Below are 26,024 nucleotides of genomic sequence, written 5' to 3'. Positions count from 1 at the left end.
CTTAGCCTCCTATATATCATTCAGACCGCACTCTCAGCCTCCTATATATCGTACAGAACGCACTCTTAGCCTCCTATATATCATTCAGACCGCACTCTCAGCCTCCTATATATCGTACAGACTGCACTCTCAACCTCCTATATATCATACAGACCGCACTTTCAGCCTCCTATATATCGTACAGACTGCACTCACAACCTCCCATATATCAAAAAGACCGCACTCTCAGCCTCATACATATCGTACTGACCGCACTCTTAGCCTTCTAAATATCGTACAGACTGCACTCTCAGCCTCCTATATATCGTACAGACCGCACTCTCCGCCTCCTATATATTGTACAGACTGCACTCACAACCTCCCATATATCAAAAATACCGCACTCTCAGCCTCATACATATTGTACTGACCGCACTCTCAGCCTCCTATATATCATACAGACCACACTCTCAGCCTCCTATATATCGTACAGACCGCACTCTCAGCCTCATACATATCGTACTGACCGCACTCTCAGCCTCCTATATATCATACAGACCGCACTCTCAGCCTCCTATATATCATACTGACCGCACTCTCAGCCTCCTATATATCGTACAGACCGCACTCTCAGCCTCCTATATATCGTACTGACCGCACTCTCAGCCTCCTATATATCGTACAGACCGCACTCTCAGCCTCCTATATATCGTACAGACCGCACTCTCAGCCTCCTATATATCGTACAGACCGCACTCTCAGCCCCCTATATATCGTACAGACCGCACTCTCAGCCTCCTATATATCGTACTGACCGCACTCTCAGCCTCCTATATATCGTACAGACCGCACTCTCAGCCTCCTATATATCGTACAGACCGCACTCTCAGCCCCCTATATATCGTACAGACCGCACTCTCAGCCTCCTATATATCGTACAGACCACACTCTCAGCCTCCTATATATCGCACAGACCGCACTCTCAGCCTCCTATATATCATATAGACCGCACTCTCAGCCTCCTATATATCGTACAGACCACACTCTCAGCCTCCTATATATCGTACAGACCGCACTCTCAGCCTCCTATATATCGTACAGACCGCACTCTCAGCCTCCTATATATCGTACAGACTGTACTCTTGGCATCCTATAGCACATACAGATCGCGCTCTCAGTCTCCTATAGCAGATACTTTCTATAAGAGGCTGAGAGTGTGGTATGTACAGTATATAGGATTCTGATATTGCGGTATGTACTGCATATTGGCCTCGCATATGACATACAAGTTGTTGGCCTCCTATTAGGCCTCCTATAAGACATACAGACTGTTGGCCTCCTATTAGGCGTCCTATGAAACATACAGACTATCGGCCTCCTATTAGGCCTCCTATGAGACATACAGACTGTCGGCCTCCTATTAAACCTCCTATGAGATATACAGACTGTCGGCCTCCTATTAGACCCCCTATGAGACATATAGACGGTCGGCCTACTATTAGGCCCCCTATAACACATAAAGACTGTCAGCCTTCTTTTAAGCCTCCTATGAGACATGCAGACTGTTGGCCTCCTATTAGGCCCTCTTAAAGACATACAGACTGTCGCCTCCTATAAGACATATAGTCTGTCAGCCTCCTATTAGGCCTCCTATGAGGCATACAGACTGTCGGCCTCCTATAAGACATACAGACTGTTGGCCTCCTATTAGGCCTCCTATGAGACATACAGACTGTCGGCCTCCTATAAGACATACAGACTGTTGGCCTCCTATTAGGCCTCCTATGAGACATACAGACTGTCGGCCTCCTAGTAGGCCCCTTATAACACATACAGAGTGTCGGCCTCCTATTAGGCCCCCTATAAGACAGAGTGTCGGCCTCCTATTAGGCCCCCTATAAGACATACAGACTGTCGGCCTCCTATGAGACATACAGACTGTCGGCTTCCTATAAGACATACAGACTGTCGCCCTCTTAGATACTGTACAGACCGCACTCTCTGCCTATGTACGGCATACAGGAGGATGATAGTGCGGTCTGTACGGTCGGTATACAGGCTTCATATGACATATTAGGCCATATAAGAGTGTGGTGTGTGTGTACCATATAGGAGGCACTGGCAGAGATTGTGATCTGTGATGCTACATCATGTTGTGTATGAGCAGGGCCGGTTTTAGGCAAAGTAGGGCCCTAGGCAAAGTTTAAAATGGGGCCCCAAATGCTAACATATTGCACATCACACAGAAGCATTTCGGTTGATTTACATGTGCTGAGTTCAGGCCGCTAAATGAGTGTGATCGACAATATTGAAGTCGTTCAACACTTGTTTCCCGGCCTCTGTCCACCGTCTGAGAAAGAATGATGGGGACAGAACAATCACTAATGGATCAATCCGTCCCCATACTGTATCATGTTATCAGCAGCACATCTACAGTTTACACCCCATAGTCTTCCATATAATATAATGCGCCCCATAGTCCTCCATATATTATAATACACTCCTCATAGCCCTCCATATATCAAAATACACTCAGTTCTCCATGTAATGTAATACACTCCGCCATATATTAAAATACACTGCTCAGTCCTCCATATAGTAAAATACACTCCTCATAGCCTTCCATATATTAAAAATACACTGCTCAGTCCTCCATATAGCATAATACACTCTTCATAGTGCTCCATATAGTATAATACACCGCTAGTCATCCATGTAGTACAATTCACTTCCCATAGTATAATGCACCCCATAGTTCTTCATATAGTACAATGTATTCCCCATAGTCCTCAATACAGTATAATGCAGCCCACATATAGTATAATGCAGCCACCCCATAGAGCATAATGCAGCCACCCCACTGAGTATAATGCAGCCCCACCATACAATATAAAGTAACTCCCATAGAATATAATGCAGCCCCCCTCTTATAGTATAATGCAGCCACCCCTTAGAGCATAATGTAGCCACACCACAGAATACAATGTAACCCCCCATAAAATATAATGCAGCCCCCTTCATATAGTATAATGTAGCCCCTCCATAGAATACAATGTAGCACTCCTTATATAGTATAATGCAACCCTAATAGACTATAATGTAGCCCCCTCATAAAGTAAAATAAAGCTCCCATACAATATAATCTAGCCCCCAAAAAATATAATGCAGCCCCCCATAGAATACAATGTAGCCTCCTCATATAGTGTAATGTAGCCCCTTCATAGAGTATGATGCGATCACCCTCATAGAATATAATAAAGATAATACAGCAACCCATAGAATATAATGTAGCCCTGAATAGAATATAATACAGTCCACCTCCCCATAGAATTTAATGTAGCCCCCCATATTATATAACACAGCCCCCCCCATAGAATATAATGTATAATGTGCCCCCCATGGTATATAACACAGCCACATAGTATATAACACAGCCCACAAAGTATATAACACAGCCCACATAGTATATAATACAGCCCCACATGGTATATAGCACAGACCCACATGGTATACAGCACAGCCCCCCATTGGTATACAGCACAGCCCCCCATTGGTATACAGCACAGCACCATGGTATACAGCACAATCCCACATTGTATAAAGCACAGGCCCATGGTATACAGCACAGCCCCACATGGTATATAGCACAGAATCACATGGTATATAGCACAGCACCACATGGTATACAGCACAGCACCACAAGGTATACAGCAGAGCACCACATGGTATACAGTACAGCCTCACATGATATACAGCACAGCCCCACATGGTATATAGCACAGCACCATGGTATGTAGCACATTCCCACATGGTAAACAACACAGCACCACATGGTAAACAGCACAGCACCACATTGGTACACAGCACAGCCCCCCATTTGTATACAGCGGAGCGCCATGGTATACAGCACAGCCCCACATGCAGTGGCGTAACTACAAAGTTATGGGCCCCGGTGCGAACTTTCAAATGGGGCCCCCCATGCCAAAATACACGCACATCTCTGCTCCGCACACCTTGTACACATGTGGCTCCGCTCTGTACACCTCTTACACGCATGGCTCCACTCACCTCGTACACGCACATCTCCGCTCACCTCATACACACGTGGCTCTGCTCCATACACACACGGCTCCTCTCCATACACACGGGGCTCCTCTCCATACACATGTGGCTCGGCTCCGTACGCCTCGAACACATAGGCGGCTCCGCTCCGTACGCCTCGAACACATAGGCGGCTCCATTCCGTATGCCTCGTACACATACGCGGCTCCGCTACGTACGCCTCGTACACATAGGCGGCTCCGCTCTGTATGCCTCGTACACATAGGCGGCTCCGCTCCGTATGCCTCGTACACATAGGCGGCTGCGCTCTGAACGCCTCATGCACATAGGTGGCTCCACTCCGTACACATTGTACACACGTGGCTCCGCTCCGTACACGTACACACACGGCTCCGCTCACCTTGTACACACCACGGCTCCGCTTACCTCATACACACACGGCTCTGCTACATCCACACTGTAAACCCCTCCTGTCCCCTCACAGAAACTTCACCTCATCCAGCCACCAAATGATATACAGCACTGCCCCATGGTATACAGGGCAGGCCGCAGGACAGAGGGAGCCTGTAGAGAAGAGAGTGAGACTGTATCACACTCACTCATCACACCACACAGCCGGCAGGACAGCGGGAGCCAGCAGAGCAGAACTGAGCCTGAGGTCACGGACAGGACACAGACTGTCACTACTCATCACACAGCCAGAGCCTGCAGTACAGAGTGGGAGGCTGGGAGCAGCCGGGAGAGCTGAGGAGTCACGCGATTAGCCTGACAGGCAGCCAGCAGCACAGCAGGAAAGGAGAGCGCGGGGCGTCACCACCCACAAAGAACGGCAGAATGCAAGGGCCTTCCGTGGAGTGGAGCCAGTAAGGGTCGCCCGATGCCACATTTTTAAAGGTCCCAGCGACCTATTTTCCCTCTCATCGGGGCCTACCGGGCATTTCCCCGGTACCCTGCCAAGCCAGACCGAGCCTGGGAATTACGCATGCATAATTCTAGCATATTTCCCGCGGCAGGGAGTTGCGGGAATTCCCGTGGAAATTTCTGCGACAATTCCGCAACGTGTGCACATAGCCTAAAAAACACCTTGTATTTGTATTAACTAAAAATACCAAAAAAAGAACTAATTATAATAAATCAGGACAGCTGAGGGTCGTATAAACCATGCATAGTGAAGTAGGTATAACAACACTTTTTACTCAAAAATACCAGAAATTTCTAAGGAAATAGAAAGCATGGCATATGCAATTGACACCACTAATTTTATTTATCTTGTATGAATCCTATAATGGATATGCCTTGTTCAAGGGACTGTAGTCAGAGTCTTCTTTCATAGAGAAGAAAACGGATAGGCACAATCCGTCCCGTGCAAAAAATATCCTTTATTGTGGCATCATCTTACCAACAGCAGGCAGATAAAACGATGGAGCAAGTACAGATGACGATCGTTTCGCGCTTACATTGCGCTTCAACAGGTCATCTTTCTCTAAGCAGTGATTTTTTTTCCAATATATATGATATTCATTATGTAAAATAGGGGGCAGGTCAGTGAGCTGTCAGAAGCCATACAGATAAATAGCTAAGCAGAACATCACATAAAGACCCCCCCCCCACAGGCCACCCCAGAGCACGAGCATATCATTAACTCAAAACTGAAAATAAAGATTAAACAACAACCACAAGACGGATTTCATCAACCAAGGTCTCATTTTATTCAGTATAACGGCGCCGACCTGACACTGTCCGTAGGCTACTCAGCACAATCCTGCTGACAGGTTCCCTTTAAGATTGAATGGAGTGGCAGTGCACATGACCAACCACCGCAGCATTCACATGGGGCTCTTCAAAGTCCAGGTTCTTGGGATTAGTGGGGATCCCAGCGGTCGAACCCTCAGCGATTGGAAAGTTATCCCTTGTCTCATGAATTGAAAATGAAGTTATCCCCTATCCCATAATTTCAAAACTTAAGAATAAACCTTCAAAGACCCATAATAGGTGGAGCACCTGCCAGAGATTTCATTTAGTGAGGCACATGAATTTCAAGGAACACCACTGATTCTAAATACCATTTCATGAAGTGAGTCAAGAATATGGAAAAGGGATCTTACCTTAAGTAATTTGATTTCTCTCATTGCTATTTTCTTAACCATTTTGTCATCTTCACTTTCCAGAAATTTTTTAATGGCCACTATTCTACCACTTTCTTTGTGTCGACACTTCATCACCATTCCATAGCTGCCTTCTCCCACAAGGCCAAGATTTTCATACTTCTCCATCGTGACAGTGGGAATTTTTAATTATGTGGCTGAAAAATACCATATGACATAGTGATTGTAATGGGTGTCTACAAATAAGATCTATTGTGTGAACGGCTCATAACAAGTGAGGTCTGAAAGCATAGTAAGTAAATCTATTACTGCTGCAGGTGGTCTCCGTTGTTATGAAGTCTCTTACAATTTATGTGACATGTTGTTTATTAATACACCTTTGTAGCTTCTAATGTAATATGAGAGCCTGTATTATCTGTGACTGTGATTGCTTTCTGTTCCTTTCATGGAGTAATCTCATAAACCTTTTATTGATTGTTTAGCATATTTCTGTATAAAACCTCATGTTTAACTAATGACATTAGTAAAATATAATGAGAAGTAGCAGGACTCCAGTATTAATCTTCTGTTGAATAAATTATCTGCAAGGACACTATTATAATGCGTCATATATGTAGGCTGCACAACTAATTTCCCAATGTTATGAGCAGGTTGCATGTTTAATAGAGTTACAAGAATAAAAAATGTGGGATACAAGAGAATAACATCTAAATGGTAGATTAAAAAATGAATAAACAGTCAGCAAAATTTATATTGCACATACTTTTTGTTGTTTTTCTGCATCTTACATACAGTATAATAAGTCTCTTCCCTTACAAGAAGATTCCAATGATTTGACCAAGTAATTTAGCAATACACTAAAATAAGAGCAAAAATCATTATAGAGTATACTACCGTGACCTAAAACAAATCACACTACCTATATAAAAAGTACACAGAAAAAGATCATCACCAAAGTGTATGTCTTTATTTCATTGGTATTTCACATAAAAAATCTTTCATGAAAGTTTTCCATTCCATTTGTACACAGTGTGGTGTAATGACCACTGTGTCCGCTAGGGGGTGCTGTGTGGATGTCCCAAGAGAAAGGATGAGTGGCAGAATATGGAAGGACCGTTATGTATCTCAAGGTGGGTGGCCTTGAGATGGAGACTTATGTATGTGTGTTGATCAGCAAGGACATTGCTGAGGTGTGGCTTCAATGTGTCAGGGAGAAGCCTCCAGGTAACTAGGGAGACGGGCGGCCTAGTTACCTAGAAACCCACCCAGGGGGTGTGTTTAAAGAACACTGTTGTAAAGAGTGTGAGTGGTTGAAGGACCTGTGATGAGGTCATAGCCATGTGACCCGGTGGGCGTGGCTATGGACCATATAATGTGGCCAGGATAGGTCACATGTGGTGAATGCTGGGACCTGGTTGGTCCAGTGTGGAGGGCCCTGTCTGAGCGAGAGATGGGGGCATCTTCTTGACAGCAGGGAACGCTGTGTTGAATGGCTGCACGTGCCTGGGAATTCCCTGGAGGGAATGGACGTCTGCCGCATGGTGAAGGAACCGTGAGCTGACCCTGACGGGGTGAGATAACGCTGAGGCTGAACAGCCTGTGTAATCGACATTTGCTTAACCTGTGTGAGTACAGGATAACCAGAGTGAAGCTCTATAATGGATGCTATGCTGTAATGTGAAGTTTATATTGCTGCTGTGGGTTTATGATGGAGGAATAAACCGCATGGACTATGTTATGTTGTATGGAAAACCCAGTGCCGGATGTGTTTTATTCACTACCTAGCGAGAATCCCCTAACTGAATGACAGCGCTACCTTACAAAAGTTTTTTGCTGCAGAATGCAAGCTGTATTTTCCAGTAGTCTGTTTTCTGATGACAGATCAATAATTGCTATGAGTACTGATTTTTAATAAATGGGAGAGTCTTAATACCAGGTATATACAGTGAACAGGCTTATTTACACAAAAATTTACAGCTCCTCAAAAATTTAGTTTGCATCATTGCCAGCAGATGATAACTGTGTTAGTTAGCCATCATCTGCCTCTAAGGGCATGTTTTCAAGGTCAGTAAAAACGTACAGCTGCAGCGTCCAATCTGCTGCGGCCAGATGTTACAGCATAGTGGATGGCATTTTATGAAATCCCATCTCCACTATGCATACAGGAACACCTCCGGCCTCCCTGCATATACGCACATGCAGCATTTCTTTCTAGACCGCAGCATGTCTAGTTATGTTGCGAAGAAAAGATAAAAAAAAAAGTTTCTGCATTTCTTCCCACGCTCATAAGTTCACCTCAGGTCAGTCAGAGGACTCCGCGCAGCTTCAGAGACGTCACTACCTGACCTGAGGTGAACTGATGAGCGTGGGAAAAAATGCAGAAACTTTCCCATGCCAATTAGTTCTTCTCCGGGCAGCCAGGGAGGCTGCGCAGAGATGAAATAATTCATTCTGGCAGTGGTTTACATGGGGCTGGTTGCATTAGCACCTGTCCCTGTGTAAACCACTTAACCCTTTCTGATGGATTGCAGGGGGGGATGTTGTGAATTCCCTTGCTCGAAGTTCTGAGCCAAAGCTCCCTCTGCTCCCTCTGGTGGTTGCTGAGAGGAGTGGAGCTTGCCAGGTGGATGGAAATTCCCCACCTGGTGACAATAATTGGGAACCTGGGATTACTGGCTGGGAGCATATAATTGAGCTGGCTGCTCTTGGAGGTTGCTGGTGATTTCCTCTGTGTGCATTTGGAGTTCTTTTGTCCCCAGCCTGATCTGCATGGTTCAGCTAAGTGATTCTTTTGCTAATCCTTTGCATCTAATCTGGTTGTGTCTTTTTTTTGCTTTCTGTTTTGCTGCTAGGGTTCAGCATGCTCCCTGCTGGGGGAAGCGCTGGGCCCTGCTTCATATGTTGCAGCTTGTTCAGTCCCCTGTTGTTAGTATCTTTTTGCTTTGCTGCCATTTTATACTAGAGTGCTGATCTAGCGGGGGTGAGGTCATGTGACCTCAGGTGTTTTGTATATCAGAAGTGTTGGACTTTTTCAGGGTTTTGTGCGTGATTGCAGACAGTATCTTTTCTGTAGTGTCCTGTCTAGACAGCTTGGGCCCCACCGTTTGCTCAGTCGGTTCTCTACCTGTGTTTGTGTCTCATCTTGTCTTTGGGGGCTGTCTATTCCTTTGGGGATCTGCTCCGGGGCAGTTTAGATTTCATCTTTCTGTCTTTAGGCTTAGTTAGTCCTCCGGCTGTGACGAAGCGTCTAGGGCATCGTAGGAACGCTCCACGGCTACTGCTAGTTGTGTGGATAGGATCAGAGTTCTGCAATCCGCTTAGTTACCAACCTCTCTGGTCTTCTGGTGGCTTAGCCTGTTCCTGCCATCCTCCTCGGTGACTCATTCATAATACGGGGACCTGACTGAGCAGCAGAGAGGTAAGGATATGGTTGTTTTTTTGTTTTACTTTTGTTACAGGTCGATAGCTTTTATTTGGATTAACAGAGGAATAAATATGGTCAAAAACTAGGTGTCTTTATTTCATTAAAATAATTTTTAATTAATGTCTGTGTGTGTTTTTTAACTGTTTAATAGTCTAGGGCAGTGTTTCTCAACTCCAGTCCTCAAGACCCACCAACAGGTCATGTTTTCAGGATTTCCTTAGTATTGCACAGGTGATGGAATTATTGCTTGAGCAGGTGTTGAAATCACCTGTGCAATGCTAAGGATATCCTGAAAACTTGACCTGTTGGTGGGTCTTGAGGACTGGAGTTGAGAAACACTGGTCTAGGGTAATAATGGATCGGTGTCTTATTGACTCCTCTCCATTATTAGCTGGCTTAAAGTCACCTTCCAATTGGAAGGTGACATTAACCTATTCATATTCCATTAGCTATTAGCTATTCCATTAGCCACTGCTACAGGGCAATGGGAATAGAGAGGATAAGTGCCAGAAAAGGCGCGTCTTATAGATGTGCCTTTTCTGGGGTGTCTGGGGGCAGATTTTTGTAGCCAGGGGGGCCAAAAAGAATTGTCTCTCTCAAGGCTATTAAAATCTGCCCTCACTCACCTGCTTTACCTCTCTGGCTGCGATTTTGCCGCGGGAGCTCACAGATTTTTTTTACAGCGAATTAACCCATTAAATTAACACCTACACGCCCCAAATGTAACACACAAACCCTAATTTAATTATTAGTCAGGGACATATAAAAAAATACATGAAATGAAATGGTATACTGTATGTAAACCATGTGTCATTTCATGTCGAGTTTTCAAATGACTTTACAGAAGCCGGCAATTGATTTTGCGGCTATTCTGCTATGTAGAACTCTATGAAATATAAATATATACTGTATATATATATATACAGTATATATATATATATATATATGTGTGCGTGTGTCTCAATGACACGTATGTGTGTGTGTGTATATACACTCACTGGCCACTTTATTAGGTACACCTGTCCAACTGTGTGTTAAGACTTAATTTCTAATCAGCCAATCACATGGCGGCAACTCAGTGCATTTAGGCATGTAGACATGGTCAAGACAATCTCCTGCAGTTCAAACCGAGCATCAGTATGGGGAAGAAAGGTGATTTGAGTGCCTTTGAACGTGGCAAGATTGTTGGTGCCAGAAGGGCTGGTCTGAGTATTTCAGAAACTGCTGATCTACTGGGATTTTCACGCACAACCATCTCTAGGGTTTACAGAGAATGGTCCGAAAAAGAAAAAAAATCCAGTGAGCGGCAGTTCTGTGGCCGGAAATGCCTTGTTGATGCCAGAGGTCAGAGGAGAATGGGCATACTGGTTCGAGCTGATAGAAAGGCAACAGTGACTCAAATTGCCACCCGTTACAACCAAGGTAGACAGAAGAGCATCTCTGAACGCACAGTGCGTCGAACTTTGAGGCAGATGGGCTACAGCAGCAGAAGACCACACTGGGTACCACTCCTCTCAGCTAAGAACAGGCATCTGATGGCTACTTTCAGCAGGATAATGCGCCATGTCATAAAGCTCGAATCATCTCAGATTGGTTTCTTGAACATGACAATGAGTTCACTGTACTCAAATGGCCTCCTCAGTCACCAGATCTCAATCCAATAGAGCATCTTTGGGATGTGGTGGAACGGGAGATTCGCATCAGGGATGTGCAGCCGACAAATCTGCGCCAACTGTGTGATGCCATCATGTCAATATGGTCCAAAATCTCTGAGGAATGCTTCCAGCACCTTGTTGAATCTCTGCCACGAAGAATTGAGGCAGTTCTGAAGGCAAAAGGGGGTCCAACCCGTTACTAGCATGGTGTACCTAATAAAGTGGCCAGTGAGTATATATATATATATATATATATATATATATGTATTCTGTGTGTATATATCTATTCGTTCATTTTGGTTTTAACCTGTCTTTGGGCTCCATTATATATCCATTTTGCAAGCCTGCGAAAAAATCTCGGCATACGGATGCCATACGGATTACATACGGATGCTTATGTGCGCAAAAGACACGACTACACCTTGATTACGGATGACATACGGATCACTATTTAGGGGACATTTCTCTGTATTGCGCATGGAAAGTACGGACCGTATTTCTTGTCGGTTAGTGTGACCCCAGTCTAATAGGTATATTTTTGAGTAAAATGTAAATTGCTCTTATCTTCTATAAACTACTGACAACATGTCTTCAAATTTCCAAGCACTAAATTTTGTATTTATTTTCAGAAAATGAGAAATAGTCAAAATAACAAAAACAATCATTCATAATCATTTAGAAACAACAATACTAATGTTTTAAATCAGGGATAGTTCAGAAATCAATATTTTGTGGAATAACCATGATTTTTAATCACAGCTTGCATGTGTCTTGTCATGCTTTCCACCAGTCTTTCACAATGCTTTTGGGTGACCTTTTGCCACTCCTGATGCAAACATTTAAGCAATTCTTCTTTGTTTGATGGCTAGTAACTATCCATTTTCCTCTTGATTACATTCCTGAGATTTTCAATAGGATTCACGTCAGGAAATTGGGCCATGACAAGGATTTGATGTGGCGGTCCTTCATCCACGCATTGAATGACCTAGCCGTGTGGCATGGCGCATTGTCCTGATGGAAAATAACAGTCCTCTGAGTTGGGGAACATTGTTTGAGCAGAAGGAATCAACTGTTTTTCCAGGATAACCTTGTATGCGGCTTGATTCACCTTTGTAGGTCACTTGATGTTATCCTGCGGTTGCTGAGTGATGTTTGAATAAGATGACGGTCATCCTGGTCAGTGGAAAGTCGTTTTCTGTCTCTAGCTTTTTGTCCCCAATGTCTGCTGCTTGACCTTGTTGTAATGGACTGCCATCTTAGAAATTTTAAGGATGGAGGCCACATGACAATCACTGTATCCCTCTGCTAGAAAAGCCAAAATTGAGCCCTTCTTTTCCTCAATCAAGACATTTCTTTTCAACTCCTTTGGCATGGTTAATAGTTATTTTCTCGGGGGCGTGGCCTGGGCTCTGAGCATGTAAGCAGCAAGAGCTCTAAGCTCCCACAGTCACATTCTAAAGCTACAAAATAAGCATGCATAGGGTTAACTAAAATAACCTTGCTGGACCCTATTTTATTTATGAACTTTGGGTGCCCATTTTGAGACAAAAAGCAGGACTCTGGTCCAAAGAGGACTGCAGAAATAAGCTTTTACAAGTCTGGATGGCTGCAGTGCAGCAGAAGCTGAGGGACATCACCCCACATCATCTGCCCTCCTGTGAAGAGACCGGAGTGCCAGCACAGGCTTTACTGAAGCCAGGATTGATCTGGAGGATCATTATTGGTACTGAGGACTTTATTTGGATCCCCCAGTAAGGTACAACATAAATCCAGCTGTCTGCACAGCTTTCTGTCTGTGGTGTGTGGAGGATAACAGTGTGGCTGTGGCGGAGGGATACAGACTCCTGCATGTTCATCCCTGCTGATTACACCTGAGTGCTGCTGAATTCTGACTGCTGTAACATCAGGGTGAGGTTAGTGGGGACAGAGGAGCTTCCCTTGACATATTCTAGCGTGGCACGCTGAAGAGGAAAGCAAAGACACCGGCGGGACTCTTTCTTTGCCAAGGAGCTGAAGGGCCGAGGGATACCAACGGACTTCTAGGACCAGACCCCGGAATCGGCCAAGAACAGCGCTATATAGACTCATAAAGGACCGGATCAGAGGCAACTAGCACCGGGGGAGCCACTAAAATCTGCTGAGGTGAGGCACAACTGAAATCCGGTCACTAGAACCAGACGCTGCACACTGATCACAGCCGCAATAGAACTCAGTGGGAAGTAGTTCCGGCTGTGTCCAGCCTGTCAGCATTGCAGAAACCTGACATCACAGGCCCCGCAGCACACAGCACGTGGCCCCCGGTACTACAGGCTCAGCTATACCCCAGAACAATGCGGCGCAGCAGGTAGTCATCCCCAAGAATACTGAGGAGAAGGATATAGATTGCGGGGAGGGCCCTCACTCTCCCCACACAATAAAGGAATACTGACTATTCTGCACTTACCAGCAGCGCAGACTTATAACACAATAGTGACCGCAGTTTCTGGCTGGTGGCCCCGGTGCCCTATACTCATCTGTGCAGTGCAACATAATAGAGGATCATCCACTCTTCAAGCAAGGATCAGAGCTACAGTGGACTGCTTGCATTATTATTGAGGAATTGTGTGACTTTTGGCGCTCTTACTGAGGGTTCTCAGTTGACTCCTTTTTTGAAACTTGTTTTTAGACCATTTTACTTAACTTGTCTGATTGATCAAGCTAAAAGGGTCATAGATCTGAGGCCAGGGAAGGCTGCGTAGCAAATTAAGATGCAGTCAAGCAGGGGCAGAATTAATAATAGCTCACACAGGGTGATGAAGCACAATTTGGGGGCATATTCAAAATCCTATGAGGATATCGCTAATGTGTTAAGCCCCACAAAATCTAGGTCACCTTTGAAAAGAGGTGAGCCCAAAACGCCTTATATAAAACAATCCCATAACCCTGCACCTGTCAAAGCTGCAAAAGGGGGATCAGGTATCAATAACCCATTGACCAAAACACTTCCTAAAACACAACCTGAAACACTTCAAAAAAAGAAAAATTTGGGGGGACGCATTAAAACTCCTCCAAATCAGCTCCTCACGGAGGAAATGGACACTTCCAAATCAAACAAAAGGAAGGGCACAGACGATCAAGAAAACACCGAGAGTCTTTCTTTTGAGAACTCCGACAGTGTCTCAGCTAACTATACCCCAAACACAAGCCCTGAAAGGCAGAGGCCTAGAAGGGACACTGGAGGTCCATTTCCTTCGTTTGAGGTTCCCCCTCCATCCATCAACCTGGGGGAATACAAGGGGTCCAATAAACAAGCCACCGAAGGATTCATGGCGGATCTCTTCCAGTCCTTCAGTGATGCCCTAAAAATAGGGTTTGAGACTCAGGCTAAGGCCCTACAGGAAACTTGCAGGAATCTTAGCCAAAAGGTTGAGAAATATGAGGTAAAGATGGTACAGGCGGAGAGGGACATAGTCTACCTCTCAAAGGAAAATTGTCTCCTCAAAACTGAGGTTATTTCCCTTAAAAACAAATTAATGGATCTGGAGGACCGAAGCAGGAGAAATAACTTAAAAATATGAGGTATTCCTGAGTCGGTCTCCCAGGCAGATCTTTCAGATTACACTAAAAATTTATTCAAAAAATTATCGCCAAAATTGACAGAATTAGAAGTAAATATTGATCGTATACACCGCCTCCCACGTCCAAAAGGGGTCCAACAGGAAAAGCCTAGGGACACTATCCTCAGAGTCCTTTTTTTTGAAACAAAGGAGAAGGTTCTAAAATCTCTGAGAGAGAGAGGTTCACCTCCATAGCCATATAAAGATTTAAAGATTTTCCAAGACTTCTCCAAAGAGACAATGGACGCAAGAAGGTCCTTCAGAGATTTGACCTCTAAACTTAGAGAGCTCAGAGTGTCATATAGATGGGGTTTCCCTACCAAGCTATTAGTCTGGTATAATGACAAAAACTACCCCATCTACACTCCACACGAGGGTCAGAAGTTCATTAAATTTCTGATGGATGACCCAGCATTTAGGGATAGGGATTAGGACTGATTTTTATCTTATGTTCGAATTTCCATAGTGTATACTATTAATTTCCCTTTCATGAATATGAATATCTTATGACCCGTATTTACGGCTTATTGATGTCACTGTGGGAACTTGCCACTTAATTTTTTCTCACTTTTTCTCCCACACTAAGGTGAGACACCAACCGGTTTGGAGTCCTCCAGGAGAACGCTCAAGTTCCTAATTTTTTTTCTGTATTTCACTGTTTTGCTTGTTTCCATTTTTCTGTTTTGATATTGCACTCTAACGATGAAAATCTTATCATACAATGTTAGGGGGCTCAACAGTCCGAATAAGAGGTATGCGGTATGGAAGGAGATCAACCGAACCCGTGCCGAATTGGTATGCCTCCAGGAGGTTAAACTGGCCTCCGATCAACACCCGGTCTTCCAGCACAAGAACTTTCCAGACATGTACAAGTCACTGTCCACAAAGAAAAAGGCTGGGGTCATTACACTGGTAGGTGGCACCGTTCCTTTTCAGCTCATCAAAGAGATACCAGACTCGTTGGGCAGGTTTCATATACTCATATGCTTACTCCATGAAAGGCCATGCACAATAGTGAATGTATACGCACCTAACAAGGGACACATTCATTTCTTGAACAAGCTAATCAAAAAATAGACAAAGTCAAAACAGGTGATCTGATCTTACTAGGCGATTTTAATATTGTCCCAGATAGTAGCATGGATTCGTCCTCATTAGTTCGCCACAAGGTTCCAGCTTTGAAAAACTGGTTAATTCAAAATGAGCTTTATGATGCTTTTCGTTGCTTGAACACATCGTCTCGTGAGTATTCTCACTTTTCAGATGTACATAAGACAGCATCTAGAATCGATCTACTACTTACTAATATATTTACTTTAACCAAAATTAAAGATATACAGTTCATGCAAAAGACCATCTCGGATCATACCCCGGTTCTCGCTGAGTTCGTCGTGGGTCCTCCCTCTGACAAGCCATTCCGCTGGAGACTTAACCCAGCTTTGTTATATATACCAGAGTACAAGCAAGAGATAGAAAACGTTCTCTTAAACTACTTCAAGGAAAATGTATCTGGTGAAGTAAATCAGTTCACGGTCTGGAATGCCCATAAGGCGGTCCTGAGGGGATGCCTTATGCAGATCCTCTCTAAACATAAGAAGAGAAATAGGGAAAAAAATACAAACCTACAGGCCCAAATTAATGATCTAGAAAAAAAACAAACCAACTTGAAAGTTCCTTCCCAAACCATCCAGGCTGTGATTTTGAGACTTAGACAGAGTCTGAGATCTGAAATCTACCAGGAATACGATGCAGCCATCAAAGCATCTAGGTATAAATCGTATACATCTCTCAACAAGCCTACCAAGTTTATGATGAGGAAATTAAAAAGAGAAAGAATCAAAAAAAGGATAATTAAGATTGTATCTCCCTTAGGTGATCCCAAAATTCACCCTAGGGACATTGTCAACTCGTTTGCAGATTTCTTTAACAATCTTTATAACCTGAAAGATGACCCCCAAACACCGGTGGTTAACTCGAATTTTGTGGATTCTTTTCTACAGAGTATCGATTTACCAAGAGTTGATGAGCTGGACTTGAATTATGTCAATAGCCCTTTTACAGAGAGTGAAATAGTTGACGTTATCAAGAAACTGCAGTCCCAAAAATCACCAGGGCCGGATGGCTTCTCTGGGGAATACTATAAATCCTTTTCAAAAATTTTGGCTCCACAGTTGGCTTCTGTCTTTGGTCTGGCATCCTCTTGGGGTTCCTTCCCAAAGGAGATGTTAGAGGCAACAATTGTCATGATTCCAAAGGAGGGGGGAGACCCCGAGAGGATACAGAACTATAGGCCAATCTCTCTCATAAACAGCGATATTAAAATCTATTCAAAGATCATCGCAAACCGACTAAAAAACATCCTTCCACATCTGTTGGTGGATGATCAAATAGGGTTCACAGAGGGCCGCCAGGCCTCAGATGGGACTAGAAGGGTGTTGAACCTGATAAATTTAGCTAACAATTCGAGAACCGAAACTGCATTTCTGGCACTGGACGCCGAGAAGGCGTTCGATAGACTAAACTGGCTATATTTAAAAACAACTCTCGCTAGATTTGGCTTTGACGAGAAGTTTCTATCAACAGTCTTCGCCCTATACTCGGGTCCTAGTGCCAGGATCTATGCAAACAACTTCCTTTCTGACTCATTCGACATTACTAATGGCACAAGACAGGGGTGCCCCCTGTCTCCCCTTCTATTTGTGCTTGCCATAGAGCCCCTAGCCGAAAAAATTAGATTAAACAATGATATTAAAGGCTTTGAAATGCCATCACGAAATTTTAAAATTGGGTTATTCGCAGATGATCTCTTCCTCACACTTCTTGATCCCGCAAACTCCATTAAAGCCCTTTCAGATGAACTAGAAAAATTCTCTAGAGCATCTTATTTTAAGATAAACCCACACAAATCCAAATTTATAACTCTAAACATGAAACAATCCGAAATTAACTAAATAAAGACTCAAACCCAGTTCATTTGGGAGGAAAAAGAGATTGTCTATCTAGGGATTAGAATGGCAGGATCAATCCAAGCCACAGTTAGGGCCAATTTAGACAGCATTATAAAGACTATTCCAGGCAATCTATCTTTTTTGACTCAGTTAGAGACTTCCATTTTTGGGAAGATACTGGCAGTCAAAGCCTTTATCCTTCCCAAAATTTTATACATATTTAGGACTTTGCCAGTTAGCTTTCCACACCAATCCATTGATAGAATTCAAGAGCTCATCCGACTATTTATTTCAAAAGGTAAGAAAGCAAGAATATCTGCAGACTTACTTTATAAAAATAAAAAACATGGGGGCGCAGGACTGCCCAACATATATGCTTATTATCAGGCCTCACTTATTAAACAGAGCTGGCACTGGTTTATGGAAAACATGACACATCCGGCTTGGTATGACTTGGAGAGAGATGCTAGTGATAGAGGTTCCACGCGAAAGCTTTTCTTTTACTTCCTTCTGCAAAAGCACAATGCAAACTCATCGCATCCTATATTTCGGTCGATAATCTCAGCCTGGAGGGAACTCATTAAGCCGACTAAAAATATCAAAAAAGCAGAGCAAATCTTAAAACTACCCCTATCTTCATTTGCACTGATGGATGATCTCCCGATGCCAGAGGTATGGGGGAAATCTGGAATCAAAAAGGTGGGGGATGTTTTTAGTGGAGTGGAGTTCTTGAAATTCAGTGAGATCAAGGCTAAATATAATCTACCATCATCTGAGCTGGTCTTTTACACCATGTTGAAAGACAGAATTTTGAAAATCATAAAAGGGAAGACTTTAAATTATGAAATGCTAACTTCACTGTTGTGCAACCTTAAAAATAAAAACCTCTGGAGTCTGCGTAATATGTATAGATCTGTCGTCAAGGACCTAACGAGCCACAAAAACATATACATGAAGAGATGGGAACAATGCCATCAAATTCACTTACAATTCCAACATATCAATGGGTCTTCACGAGGGTTATTTTAAACTGTTAAATAGGTGGTACTATACCCCGACAAGGTTATCACATTTTAACACAGATTTATCTTCCTTGTGCTGGAGAGGTTGTGGACATCAAGGGAACCTCTACCATATATTTTGGGGTTGTTCAAAGATCAAAAACCTCTGGTTCCAGGTCACACAGCACATTAACCTCATTGCTAAGGACTTCACAATTACGCCTGAAAGAGAACTTCTTTCATTAGACATGGAACAATTTGATGATTTGGTAAGACATATTATCATCCACATCCTCCTAGTGACTAAGACCATGTTAGCACAATGGTGGAAGAAAGTCGAGGTTCCTAAGTTTTCGGATGTACTTGATAAAATAGGCCAACATAGTGATTTAGAACTCAGATTTGCGATTAACAACAATCACATCCACAAATACACAAAAAAATGGAAGACTTGGAACAACAAATTCCATATCAAATAGACCTATTAAGAGGTATTATATTTTGAGGCCTAAACATGGCCGTTGTAGTACCGGGATGTCGTATCTCCTTCCAAGAATGTTACCCCATAATAAGGATTGTCGATTTTCTTTTCCTTTTTTGTTGTTATTTGCTATATGCTATTTAATGCCTATTTGTGAGTTCTCTAGTTTTAAATTTTTTCCGCACCTGTACAAGGTTCTTTACTTCCCATTCCCTTTCCTCCCTTCCTACCTTCCTTCCCTTACCCTGTTTAATGACTGAAAACCAATAAAATTATTTGAAAAGAAAAGTTATTTTCTCATTCCTATTACTTTTGGGATATTACTAGCACTTGTTTTGCCATCCAGCTTGTCCTATTGCAAGAGGATTGTGAACACCACAGCAGGGTTTTTTATACTTTCCATCATTAAATAAGATTTTGTTCAGGTGATCATCTAATCAGAAGCATATTAAGTAGAATGAGGTGTACTCTGGTTGGAATTCAACTGACACTGGAATGGAATGGCTGTCAGACATGTAGAGAATCTGATTTTTATAAAACTGTGCAGTTGTCTGACTGGGGGCAGATGTTTATAGCCTGGGAAGGAGGTAATACCCATGGATCTTCCCAGGCTTTTAATATCAGCTCATAGTTGTATACTTAGCCTTTACTGGCTATTAAAATAGGGGAACCCCCAAAAAATGACATGGTGTCCCCTATATTTAATAACCAGCAAAGGCTATGCAGACGGCTGCAGGCTGATATTAATAGCCTAGGAAGGGGCCCCCTGGCTAAAAACATCAGCTCTCAGCGGCCCCAGAAAAGGCACATCTCTAAAATGCACCAATTCCGTACCTTAGCCTAGCTCATCCCACTTGCCTTGTAGCTGTGGCAAGTGGGGTAATAGTTGGGGGGTTGATATCACCTTTGTGTTGTTTGGTGACATCAACCCCATGGCTTAGTATTGGAGAGATGTCAATAACACACCTATCCATTACTAATCCTATAGTTGTTACATGTTAAATAAAGACACAGCCAGAATAAAGTATTTTAATGAAATAGAGCACAACACAGTTTGCCATTTTTATTATTACTCCTAATCCATGCCAAGCCCTTGATCGCCTGCAAAAAAAAAAATAAACTAACACAAATTCTCCCTTTTCCGATGTAATCCATTTAATAACGAGTGTCCCACGACGATCTCCCTTGTAGAACACTCACTTTGGGAGATGTGATTGCTCTACAGGGCCTCCGGTGACACACTGACAGTAGATAATCACTCCTGCAATGTATCAGAGTTCATCTGAGTTTGTGCCCTCACTTTACGGCACTACCGCTCCGTGAGAATTTTCTCACGCAACGGTTCCGCAAGTGACAGCATGAACTCCAGTGAACTCTAGGCGGCGGAGCGATACACTGGGGGAAAATTATCTCCTGCTACTGTGTCACAGGAGCTGTGTAGATCGGTCACATCTCCCGATGTGACTGTTCTACACTGGAGATCGCCATGGGACTCTTGATATTAATTGGATTACATCGGAACAGGGAGTATTTGTGTTGGTTTATTATTTTATGTTTTTTGCAGGAGATTGAGGGCTTTGGGGATTAGCTGTTTGGTGAGTATGAATGTTTTTTTTTTTTACTATTGAACACAGTAGCCGGATGATGGGACTACTATCCTATCATCGGCTAATGCTGTCAGTTATATGTAACAGCAGAGATAGCCGGATGGGACTAGTAGTCCCATCAGACGATGTCTGCCTACACACAGACACTCGCACACACACACAGACCCGCACACAGCTGCACACAAACCCGCAGACACACACAGTTACACACAAACACCCGCAGACAGACACGCACATCTTCTCCACTCACACAGTCTCCGCCCACACACATAGTCTCCGCCCAAACACATAGTCTCCGCCCACACACTCTTCCTCCTGTCTTTCTGCAGCGTTTTTTTGCACATACATCCGCAGTAAATCTGCAAATCTTTTTACAACTGCAGTTTTGCTGCAGATTTGACTGACTCAATGGAAGTCAGTAGGTGCAGAAACCCTGCTTATTTTGTGCGTGCCAAGCTGACTTTTTAAAAACATTTTTTTCTACTTTTTACTTGCTTCAATAGTCTCCTTAGTAGAACTGAAGCTGCAATCTACTGATTGCTTGTTCTACACATAGCTTCAGCTATGTGTGGCAAAAATCATCATCTGCTATGAACACCAGCCACAGGGGGTCTTGCCAAGCCATGTCACATGATCGCAGGGTGCTGATGGGCATGGTTTGTGACACACTTCAGAGATTGACAGCGGCATTTAACATGTCAACAGCTGCGAGTGGATTGCAATTCCACCTGTGACTGTGTGGGGCACATGACAGCTGATCAAATCAGCTTTCACATGCTGCAAAAGATGTGAGCTCAGCGCAGGAGCCCACATCAAAGAGGTATACATGATCTACTGTATGATTTATCTATATGTCATAGGTCATGAAGGGGTTAAAGGGATTGCCTGTCCTTAAGCTACAAGTCTGCATTTACTCTATGTGACTGCAGACTTGTGAATCCTCATGTTGTGCGCACTGTGCGCTGTGAGGATTCTCAGCTGCTGAGGATGGGAGCAGTCAGTCATGTGACTTCAAATATGAGATCTGCATACTTCCGGCCACATTCAAACTAGACTGTATCTGGGCTAGTTCAATACACTTGAATTGAGTGAGACCTTGATATAGAGTGATTGCAGACTTGAAGTTTAGAGGGGTCCACCAGGAATGTGACAAAAAGTCCCCCCCTTCCCAGTCACAAATATCATGTACTTAAAAGAACAGCCTGTGCTAGTCAAGGGTCAGGTCAAATTGCAGTCTGAAGAAACAGAGGTTGATACATGTGCCTCAACTAACAGAAGAGCAGTAAATTGTAATCACTTACAACACTTTCTTAGCCACTGCAGCAGGGCTGTGACATAAGATGAAATAAATCTCCTCGCTGACTAAGTACAAAGGATTTTTTTCCAGCCTCATTTCTCAGTGCACAGTCTCTTTTTGTCCAGCTAAAAAGCTGTCAGTATAATGCTGCAGAGCGGGTATTCAAATAAGGAGGGTGAAGCTGGAGAAAAAAAATCTGATTAGTCAGTGAGAAGATCTTTATATATGACTGAGATATGTATGTTTAAGATGACGCTCTTCTGTCAGTTGAGATGCATGTCTTGAGCTGTTTTTCATACTGCAACCTGTCCTGACATTATTAGGACAGCTTGCAGTTTAAAATATTTGACTTTGGCAAGTTTACCACATCCTTGGAGAAACCCTTTAACTCTTACGGCCAAGATGGCTATTACATTGTCATGGATTGAGCAGTGATTGTCATACTTTCCCTGACTTTCTTATCCCACTGCTCAGGGAAGGCATAAATTTATGACTGCACTCGTCATGCAACTTTGGACACCACAGGGGAACAGAATGTGGAACTGAGCAGATATGGCATCAGGAGGCAAATAGAGGGCACCAAGTTGGATGACTATATACAGTATATGTGAAATGTATAGTCACTTTTCAGTCCCAAAGGACAGGGTCGCTATAAGGAGGTGCTATGTGACCCTTTCTTAATAATCTCATGGAGCCAGTAGGCAGAGTCTTATCTTCCTGCTCTAAGCCAGAGGAACCAAGAAAAGACCTGCCCACAGGCCGCCCCAAAGCACAAACAGTCCGTATCTCTGTCTCAATGATGGGGAACATGCTTGTGCTTTGGGGACTCTGCCTACAGTCCTGCCCCGGAGCACGAGCATCTCATTAACTGAAAACTTCTAAGGCCGGGATCACACATGCGAGAAACTCGGATGAGTCTCGCATCTTAATACCCGGCACTGCCGCCGGCACTCGGGAGCGGAGAGTGCGGCTGCATAGAAATACATGCAGCCGCACGCTCCGCTCCCGAGAGCCGGTGGCAGTGCCGGTGGCAGTGCCGGGTATTTACGTGTGATTCTGGCCTAACACTGATTACACATGAACCACAAGATGGATTTCTTTGCCCCAGGTATCATTTTAATAAGTTTAACAGTGGCAACCTGACAATGCCTGTAGTTTAATTAGCAAAATCCTGATGACAGGTAATGAGTAGGAAGGCTTCATAAAGAAAAAAAAACAGGTCTGAGAGAGACAGAATTCTTGCTGATTGGTAGATGATCAGATACTTACCGTATTTCATAATAAAATGGAATTTCATTTTTTTTAAATCATACAATATGATTTTCTGTTCTTTTAATTTTTGATTCTGATGACAGTTGAAGTGTACCTACAATAAAAATTACAGACCTCTCCATTCTTTGTAGGTGGGAAAACTTGCAAAATCAGCAGTGTATCAAACACTTATATTCTCTCTCATAATAATAATTTGAGCACATATTAAAAAAAAATCACTGACGCATCACTATATTTTTACAGATTTGGAAAAAAGTGCCCTATATTTACAGACTGTCCTGGAATTTCTGGACAGTTGGCAAAACTTCCTGAGGCCAAGTTCACATGAGGATATAAAAAACTCCAATTTTCATCCACAAACAAAGGACAGTTTTTCATCTGTAATGCCATCCTGTCATTTTTATTGTCATCCATATGCATTTGTTTTTTATAGATTAACAGTGAATAAAATTTACAAGAACAAAATTGGTTTCTTATAATGGCAATTTATCAGTAAAAATTAATTGCAGGCTATAAGGTTAATCCATATGGGATCCAATTTTTTGGTGCCCCCAAAGACTTGAGTAGGAGAGTCTCATCTGAAGTACAGACGAGAAGAGCGCAGACTGCAATTTTTTTCATGTGGACATTTGTTCAGTGTAAAGAAAAAAAAAACCCTGACATCTGAACAGTTCATTTGAATAACATTGGTCCTTGTGCTGTCCATGTGAGGTCAGTCTTTTCAATGGACAGCACTCGTGTTAATGTAGCTTCAAAAGTAGGGAAGTTGATAAAGACCAAGTAGCCTCCCATGCAATGACTAAACTTCTGTTGATGTGAAATACACACCTCCAGATCAAGATAATGCCCTGTCCTCACTAGTCAGACAATGATGTTGAAGTATGGGCCTCACTGTCTAAGGTCGAAATCCACCACCAGTGGTGAAACTAAGCTCATAGTTAGAGAAGAACGTACCATATATAGAATTGGATAAGGATTGTGCTTGGGAATTAGTTCTTATTACAGGGCACTCAACATCTTCCAGTTACATCCCAGTTACCAGTGGTGTAACCAAGTACGGACTGGGGCTGAAATTCAGCCCTGGCATTTGAAATCACACAGGCCCATGCTGTCCCTGTCCCCAAGCATTAGATGGGCTATATTACTAATATTACTCTGGATGGAGGAAAGCAATATTTACTACAAGACCAATATTTCTAATGATACCGGTGGCCTGGTGGGGTAAGTGACGGAGTCAGCGACTTTGTGCTCCGTCACAACTCTTAACAGTATGGTTGTCTTGTGAATACCGATTCTGTTAACAACATAGCAACAAGGCAGGCCACAACCAGACAGGCCCTTCTGGAATTTGCCAGATGGCCAGTCCGACCCTGGGTGTAACCCTCTCAGTCGTAGGAGGTTGGACTGGTGATACAGAGGGAGTGGGCTGCATGGAAATGAAGGCAGGCATTGCTTTTAACTGTATGTGTGTTTACAAGATGTGGATACAGTTAAACACTGGTGTAACAGAGACTTTTTGGCTCCATCACTTATTTTAGGAAGTCACAGACTTCTTAGGCCTGTCGGTTACCAGAGGTCAAAAGTGCACAGAAGGCATCAGATTGGGCAATGATCACTTGACTGAGCTGCCTGCGTCCAGCTGTAGGCTTCAGGGAGAGGCCTGAGTACTCTGTTGCTTGTTGTTGGAGTTGGATGCAGTGAGTTTGTCACAATTTTTTTTTTTCATTGAAAGTCAGGGCATGGGAGGTCACAAAGTAGCACATCATTAGTGTGTGGAGGCACAGAGGGGGCACACTCATCATGTGGATGAACGGAGAAGGCATTATTATTGTATAGGTCCACAATATGAGCATTATTGTTATTATTGTATAGGTCCACAATATGACATTACTATTATTGTATAGGTCCACAATAGTAGCAGTATTATTATTACTATTGTATGGGGTATGGGCGGACATACCGCATCTGCAGCCTGTGCGGCTGCACTGGGGCCCGGAGGTGGAGGAGGGCCCCTGCAGGGCAGCGAATAATGGGGGCAATCTAGCTTGATTCTCCGGGCCTGAGGCTCTGGGGGGCCCCTGGCCAGATTGCCCTCTTGTACGGCGGGCAAGGAGCGATCCCTGCAGCTGCGCTGTCTACAAGAGAGAATAGCAGCGGAGCTGTAAGGATCGGTCCTGCTTCCTGCCCACGCTTCCTCTCACACAAACAACAGCACCACTGGATGACTTATAATGGACTTAGGAACAGTGGAGGAAGACGTTATTATTGCTTATTTTGTCTAACACAGTCCTGTAGTATATAGTGTACTCACTTATTATGTATAACACAGTCCCTTAGTTTATAGTATACTAAGTTATTATATATAACACAGTCCCTTAGTATATAATGTACTTACATATGTAAGTTACATAGTTTCCTCTTTTATTATGTATAACACCATCCCTTATTACGTACCATTCACTCTGGTTATATTTGATGCCGTCCCTTATTATATAGCTTCCTCTGCTGTTATGTACGGTGCTGTCTCTTACAGTACAGTGTATTCTTGTTAATTTTGTTATTCACAGTGCCCTCTTTTATTACATAGTGCCCTCTCG

At 43.4% G+C, this 26,024-nt stretch overlaps 1 protein-coding gene across 3 annotated transcripts in view; it reads right to left on the bottom strand.

The window, feature by feature from the left end:
• Positions 1-26,024, bottom strand: part of CDKL2 (cyclin dependent kinase like 2) — a 135,891-nt gene that overhangs the window by 106,498 nt on the left and 3,369 nt on the right. For all 3 annotated transcript variants that reach the window (XM_073590603.1, XM_073590599.1, XM_073590595.1), the window contains one exon: positions 6,147-6,343. In XM_073590603.1, coding sequence (XP_073446704.1) covers positions 6,147-6,314 — 168 coding nt within the window. In that variant the 5' untranslated portion in view covers positions 6,315-6,343. The remainder of the gene's footprint in view (positions 1-6,146; positions 6,344-26,024) is intronic.

The sequence above is a fragment of the Dendrobates tinctorius genome, unplaced genomic scaffold (genome assembly GCF_039654945.1).
Source record: "Dendrobates tinctorius isolate UK_male_01 unplaced genomic scaffold, ASM3965494v1 ptg000011l, whole genome shotgun sequence".
In the NCBI taxonomy this organism is placed as follows: Eukaryota; Metazoa; Chordata; class Amphibia; order Anura; family Dendrobatidae; genus Dendrobates; species Dendrobates tinctorius.
Note: the sequence above shows the minus strand (reverse complement) of the source record. Positions and strands in the feature narration are given on the sequence as shown.